Source organism: Gossypium hirsutum, chromosome D04 (assembly GCF_007990345.1).
Source record: "Gossypium hirsutum isolate 1008001.06 chromosome D04, Gossypium_hirsutum_v2.1, whole genome shotgun sequence".
Lineage (NCBI taxonomy): Eukaryota > Viridiplantae > Streptophyta > Magnoliopsida > Malvales > Malvaceae > Gossypium > Gossypium hirsutum.
This window is the reverse complement of record NC_053440.1, coordinates 7,749,916-7,757,741: the sequence shown is the minus strand read 5'-3', so window position 1 is coordinate 7,757,741 and position 7,826 is coordinate 7,749,916. Positions and strand designations below refer to the sequence as shown.

The 7,826-nt window shown below is 31.1% G+C and overlaps 1 protein-coding gene across 1 annotated transcript; it reads left to right on the top strand.

Moving 5' to 3' along the window:
• The first annotated feature begins 5,271 nt into the window (after positions 1 to 5,271).
• Positions 5,272 to 7,598, top strand: LOC107940599 (transcription factor MYB16). Its single transcript, XM_016874040.2, has 3 exons — positions 5,272 to 5,797; positions 5,907 to 6,036; positions 6,599 to 7,598. Exons 1-3 carry the CDS (start codon positions 5,665 to 5,667, stop codon positions 7,413 to 7,415), a joined length of 1,080 nt encoding a protein of 359 aa, XP_016729529.1. The 5' UTR covers positions 5,272 to 5,664; the 3' UTR covers positions 7,416 to 7,598.
• The last annotated feature ends 228 nt before the right edge of the window (positions 7,599 to 7,826 follow it).

The window sequence follows — 7,826 nt, the reverse complement described above, 5'->3', positions numbered from 1 at the left end:
AAAATCAGAAACCCTAAGGGTTTCTAGACCATTCTGGTGCAGCCGCAGCATTGATCCTTTGTTCCGGTGTCGTAGGCAAACCCAAACCAGAGCCCCACGCGTGCATCACCACCAGGCGGGTGCGTCATCCCCTCCGTACCTCCAAGCTGGCCGAATACTTGCAAAAACACACGAAAACAGCAGCAAATGGGGAGATAACTTAATAGGAGGAACCTTTTATTTATTCTATTTTTTTATTTTTTCTATAAAATCGGGCTATAAGAGGGCCATTCGAACATTGTAAACGGATTACACATTCAGAATACAAAATTTGAAATATCAAAAGGTGATTACTGGGTTCTTTTTTTTCTGTTCTCATATTCGCAGTTCGTTGCTTTTCTTTCCTTTTTCTTCTTTCTTTATTTCGCATCTATAGATTGTTATTAAAAGAAAGAAACAGTAGCAGTAAAGGAGGGAAGGCGTACCTGAAGGCTGGATTTTTGCCCTCTCTGCAACCATCGGAGTTGAGGCGAAGATCGGAGGTCTTCGGAGGCGGTGAATCGTCAGAGCGGCGCAGAGAACATTTGTTCTCTTTAGGTTTTTGAATTGAAAAGTGTTTAGGGTTTTAGTTTTTAAACACGGGACTAAAATATCGCCGTTTGTCGCTAACATAATAGCTTCAAAACGGTTTCGTTTGACGACCAGATTCAGGCGGTGACCCGACCCGGGGTAGGATCCGCGCATGCTAGACTAATTGGTCTATTTACTAAGTAGGTCCCTGTGTGTTTACTGAGATTACGATTTGATTTCTTTAATTGGTTGTAATTTGTACGGCGCATTTAACTTTGTTTTCGTTCAAATCCAACTAGAAACGGTATCGTCTTATGTGGTTGGTTGTTTTTTAATGCTTGCGTTTAATTGCTAGTTTGGTCCTTCAATGTTGAAACAGATTTCTATTTAATACAAATTCAGTTCTCCTTTTTAAAATTCCACAATATTTTTAATTAATTAAATCCTAATTTCGTATATTATAGTATTTATTATTTGTAATATTTATTTTTAATGGTGTTTAAATTTATTATTATAGTTCAAAGTGTAATAAATTTTTATTTTCGTTTATATTTTATTCATTATACACCAAGATTTTGAGTCAATTGTATTTTAATTTTGCTCTCGTTTGTTGTTTTTTTTCTAATTTTATTTAAGTCTCGATTTAGAATTTGTTGATTATTGTTCTCGATTTCAAAAAAATATTTTGCATATTTAATTTTGATTTCAAAAGTTTTTTATAAATCAAGTTTTATACTAAGCCATTGTTTTTAATATTATTGCGACATTGGCTTAATATTTTTCAAAATTATTATTGATATGATTTCTAAAATCCAATACATTATCCTTTTAAATTATCATTAATATGTTCTAATTTCATTGACAACATTTTAAATTTTCATTATATGGAATTGTTTTAATATATATATATATGTGTGTAAAATGTATTGTAACTTGTAACTTCTAAAATTTTATTCTATGCTTTAAAATTTTTATTCATTTCGATTATGTTGATTAGTTTACTTGTGATTAAATTATTTTTGTATTAATTATTCTCATTTTGTTATTTGTTAGTTTGATTATTAGTTTATTTGATTATAAATATTGATGTATTATATGTTTGGTTGCTCCAAATTGTAGAATTAGTTTGCTATTCATCATTTGCTTTGTATGTAGTTATTCAATTATATTGTTTGTAAGAATTGCATTTCATTAAAACATTATAATCGTTTTATTTCAAAATTCTTAAAAAAGGCTTGGTGTTCATAGGTTCTTGAGAGAATTATGCCCTAACTTACTGGGCTTCAATTCTTCTCGATGAACTAAGATAATCAAGTGTTCGTTTTATTAAAACCATTCAATTATTAAAATAAAATTCTTTAGATTTCAAAATGTTGGATCCTAATTTACTGGATACGACATTTTTTTATCTCAATTTTAAATAAAGGCAATATTTGATGTTTAAGAATTTCGAGAATTGAACCCTAACTTACTGGATTCTGATTTCTCGATTGACTTAAATAATCAAATATCCTTCTTAAAACATGTTTAAATTTTTTTAAGAAGGGACGAACCTAACTTCGAAGATTGAACTGTTGCACTCTAACTCACTGAATATGGCGATCTGTTTCTTTGAAATAGCGTCCACTTAACCAATTCAATTATTTAAGCTTTCATTTCATGGGATCGTATTTTAAAATCTTTTCAAAATTTCGACACTAAGACATTAAACAATCAATTCGGTACCAATTTTGGGCGTCACGAGGGTGCTAATCCTTCCTCGTGCGTAACCGACTCCTGAACCAGTTTTCTCAAAATTCGTAGACCTAAAATCGTTTTCAAGGTGATCCGATCACACCTCATTAAAGATCGGTGGCGACTCCAATTTTCATTTTTTTAAAAGTCGATCCCCATTATTATTTTTAAAATGAAAAAGAGGTTTTGACATCTGGTATATGGGATAGTACAAATTCGTCCCTCAAAGTTGATTTAATTTCAACTCAAAAAGCACGCGTTGGGTTGGAATCGTTTCGCGTACAGTTAGGAAGTTGAGTTTGCAGTGCGGTATTCAAAATCCCGCGAACAAATTGCCGTGTTCAATTGGAAAAAGCTAGTTGGATTCTGTCAAGAGAGATAGTGATCAGATTTAAATGACTCACACGATTGAGGCCGTTAATTCGAGTTGGGCTTTTTAGATCGCAAGGCTGTCAAAATCTTAAATTACCTGTACGTGCCATGTGGTTGGAAATTTGACAAGGGTCGATTTGCAGGTGATACCGGGATTGACTACGAAAGGAAGAGTTTGCGGTTTGAGGGATCCTTGATTGCTATAACCAATTTAAACCCCTCATTTTAATTTTTATTTTCAGCATTTCTACACATAGGTCGTGGACACGACTGTGACCGCGACATTGATTCTGGTCACGGAAAAAGGCGAAATTAAATAGTCAGTTCCTGTGGATTTGATCCTACTGCTTTATACTGCTCATTACTGTTATTTTATCGTAGGAATTTATATTTGGTGGTTTTGACGCCCATTAGTAATATTTTAACAATAAATATATAGATTATAATAACTATTTTACAATATAAAATTTGAGTGTTTGCTTAAATCTCTTCCTGCTCCAATATGTCACTATCCCCTCTCGTACATGTAACTTTAAATTTAAGTTTTAAAAAGACATCAATTATTATTAAATGCATATAAAATAATATAGTTATTACAACATAAATTTCGATTATCAAAAGAAAAATACTTCAATAATATTTATGAGAATTTATCCAACACTACACAAAGTCATCCAAACACTAAAAATAACAACTTTTTCAGAAAATTAATCCTTTCAAAATTCATTTTCAACAAACCCAACCAAAATCTCTTTACATCTAACTCTTTATGAATTTTTCAGTTGTTGGATCTAAATAGGGATATTCCTTCTACAGTCCCTCTAAAAAGCATAAATTAAAAAAACATATTTATTTTTGTTACATAACTCAATGAAAACTTTGACTCATTTATTTGGGGTGACAATATATTATCTTAAACTATATACATTTTTCAATTACCTCAAATTTTTTATTTTGATATTTAAATAATTCTTTTATTATTAAATTTAGTTAAAAAGTTAATTGTATTAAAAATACAAGTAATATATTTAGCCAATGAAAACATGTCACGTGTTTGCCTTTTTTCCATGTCACTGTTGATGTGTCTATTGACTGCTAAAGTGGCCATTTGATCAACTACTGACCAGCATTGACCAAGTTTTTATCGACCATTGGCTTTTATTTGATTTTTTTCCTAATATTTTTTTAGTTTAAATCATCTTTAGAAATTAAATATATATTTTTATTTTCTTGCATTTTTAAATATATATTTGTTACAAAAAAAATACTTTTTTTGGTAATTTCTGAAAATGTAACTATTTTAAAAAAACTAATACACATTTTTAAAATTTTAGAAAATTTCCTTTTTATTTTTTAAATCATGTATATTTTATTTAATGTTTTATAAATTTTTTATATTTGATATATGATATAAAGATTGATTTTTTTGAATTTAATAAAATTTAAAATTGATATATCATAAAAAAATTAAATTTTTTGAATTTTTATATATTTTCAATGTATGTCACGTCATTAATTATCATATGTAAAAGAACATGTGTAATGTGTTGTTATTGGTTGAGTGTAAACCTTTTTTTCTCAACGTCGTTAAATTTTTTAATTAAATTTTATAATGAAAAAATCATTTAAATATGAGAATAAAAAATAAGTTAAATAGCAAAATTAGAAAAAAAGTGAAATTATGAACAAAGGGGGAATCAAGTTTTGGTTTGTTGAAAGGGTAATGGGCAGTCAGCTGAAATTTTGAGAAAGCATGGGTTTACTCTAAATTTTGAGGTTGGTCCAATATAAAGACCTTATAGTCTCCAAAACAGTTAAAATCTATACTTTCTTTCCCAACTAGGGTTCTAAAGCTTCAAACCTTGAGGTCTAAGTTAAAAGTTTCATAACAGTCAATATTCTTTTATGCATTTATATTTACAATGCTAATTTATTAAATGATATGGAGTGTAGAATCCTTGTTACCACTATGAGGCCTAGAAAATTATTATATTTTAAAAGATATATACTATTAAAATAGTGAAACTGTATTTTTACTATCGTAAAAACAAACAATTTAATTTCGGTCTCTCAAAAAAAATTTTCTGGCTCCGCCATGAAATACAATAACTATTTTTTTTGAACAATCTCATTATAGATTTTGATCATATCTGCTCTCAAGGGCATAGCTAGGGGGCTGGCAGAGACTTCGGCTCCCTCTAAAGTGAAAAATTTTCCATTTAAACCCTTTAGTTAAAAAAATTAAATTAGTAAAAGTAAAATTATACTTTGACCCCATAAAAATGATAAAAATGATTTAATCATTTAAAAATTATAAAGATATACGTTATTCAAATGGTGAAATTGTAAATTTGCTATCGTAAAAATTAAAATTTAATTTCGCCCCATGGGTTAAGTAAAGGTATATAATGAAGCAGTAATGCTATAGATAAAGGAGGGTTGTAAAAACTTTTAATAAATAGACATCTAGTGCTGATAAGGTTTTAGGTTAATGCTAAAGAAGAGATTATAGTGAAGATGTAATTTCAAATATATATATATATATATTTGGTAAAAATATAAATTTTGGATCTTAACTATTCAAATTTAAATTCATTAGACGCAACTACATTAATCAGATTCCGAGCCTCATAATGTATTATTTAGTATTTTAAATATTAGTATTTTGATATATACAAATATTCTATTTCCAGACTATACAACCTCCATTGTAACAAAAAACGGTCGGTTTTAATTTCATCTATCATGTGACTTTAGCATATACTCTGATGAAAAATTTAATTTCTCTCTATCCCATTAATTTCGCTGACCTTTCTTCTCTGCCCCCCATCTCTTCATTTACAAACACAGACTTCCTTCCCTTTCTCACTGTCGCTCCCTTCTCTTCATTACTTTTAATTCTTTCATCAAACATTATCTCTTTGTTTTCAAAGTGTTATATAAAGAGTGAACTCAACTGCCTTGTCCCTTTGCTGCTTCAGTTTTTCACTATACACCACTATACCCAATATGGGGAGATCACCTTGCTGTGACAAAGTAGGGTTGAAGAAAGGACCTTGGACGCCAGAAGAAGACCAGAAACTCTTGGCTTACATTGAAGAACATGGTCGTGGAAGCTGGCGTTCCTTGCCCGCCAAAGCCGGTGACTAAGCCCTAACCCTAATTCCATCTTGCTTTACTTATAGTACAAGTTATTCTTCAGTTCTCAGCTCATTCTTTTACTTGTTTTGGGTCTCATTGTTTTTTTTAAGGTCTTCAAAGATGTGGGAAAAGTTGCAGGCTCAGATGGACTAATTATCTAAGGCCTGATATTAAGAGAGGAAAATTTAGTTTGCAAGAAGAACAAACTATCATCCAACTTCATGCCCTTTTAGGGAACAGGTAATAGTAGTTCATTCTTTATTTAAAAAATAGAAAGAATCTTCTTTTTTTCTCATGATTTTTTAGTATCTTTCTGATCTTGGGTTTTCAACTTCTCAACACTAAGATTTTAATTTCCAAATTTTGTTATGAAATCTAAGCTCAAACTTCTTGAACTCAAAGGACAATTTTTTTTTGGGGGGGGGATTTAGTGGAAACATATAAATACTCTCAAATCTGAACGGCTAGTCTACTCTATTTATCACCTATATAATCTTTTCTTCTTTGTTTTGGTTTCGATCCTACAGATATTAAATTAAAATTGTGCAGTGTCTTCTATTTTTGCAATAAGTTACTGTCTCTTCTGACATCTGATTTTAATGGAATGCTAACTTTAAATGCAAAAATGGGTCTTCAATTCTTCATTAAAATGCAATAGCAAATCAGTTTTTTAACATTTTTTTGTCTACTTTATAATTTCTTTTTTTGTCTTTAGGTGAGTGATAGATTGAGAAAATTCTAGGGTTTTGTGTAAAGATTACTGTCTCTATTATGTTTTTGCTTGTCTTTTTTTTGTCTTCAGGTGGTCTGCCATTGCCACTCACTTGCCAAAAAGAACAGATAATGAGATAAAAAACTACTGGAACACTCATCTTAAGAAAAGGTTAGCTAAAATGGGGATCGATCCCATCACTCACAAGCCCAAAAACGATGCTTTACTCTCCACTACTGATGGTCAATCCAAGAAAGCAGCCAACCTTAGCCATATGGCTCAATGGGAGAGTGCTAGGCTCGAAGCTGAAGCTCGACTGGTTCGAGAATCAAAGATCCGTTCACATTCACTTCAACATCATCACCACTTCAACCCCCCTGCTTTTACCCTTGAGTCTCCTACATCCACTCTTTCTGTCTCAGAAAATGCACCACCAATCATTACAGGGCTCGGTGTGAGTCCGATGCCGATGATCGAGTTCGTCGGTACCACCTCGGGTTCCTCCGAGACGGCGGGGATCGTTAAAGAAGAAGGTGAACAAGAGTGGAAAGAGCTTGGAAGTTCAAGCAATTTGGCTGATTACAAAGAGGGTATGGGGAATTCTTTGTCATCATTCACATCTAGTCTTCAGGATATGACAATTTCTATTGAAGGAGGATGGACTCCAGAGTCTTTGAGGCCAAACAACATTAATGTTAATAATGTTGGGAATATAATGGAGGAAGGTTTCACTAATCTTCTTCTTAATGATTCCGTCAACCGGAGTTTGTCGGATAGCGGCAAAGAATCTGACGAAAACAGCGGAGGCAGCGGGGATGGCAGTGATTACTATCAAGATAACAAGAACTATTGGAACAGTATTCTTAATTTGGTGAATTCTTCCCCATCAGATTCACCAATGTTCTAAACAATTTAATTATATATATATATTGCAATTGTTCTAAAAGCTGTGAAATACCATCAGGTTATATAAATCGGAATTTTCCACTGTTTCCTCTACAAAGGGAAAAGCTTTGACATGTTCTACGTAGTTGATAGAATTTTAACATGTTTTGAGTGAAATTCAATGACAATTTTCTCTTTGTATTGATATGTTCATATATATATATATTTGAAAAACCTTTGTAGTAATGAAATTTCATCATCTAGATCTGTAGCTCATAATCAAGAAATGGTCATCATCATTTTACAAAAGAGGTGTATGAAATTGGAAATCAAATTTACACTCAAAGTTCATTTCTTTTGTGTTAGACCATTTAAATATAGACAAAGAACAATTAATAAAGATATTATTTGTATGTATTTATGACAGACTTTA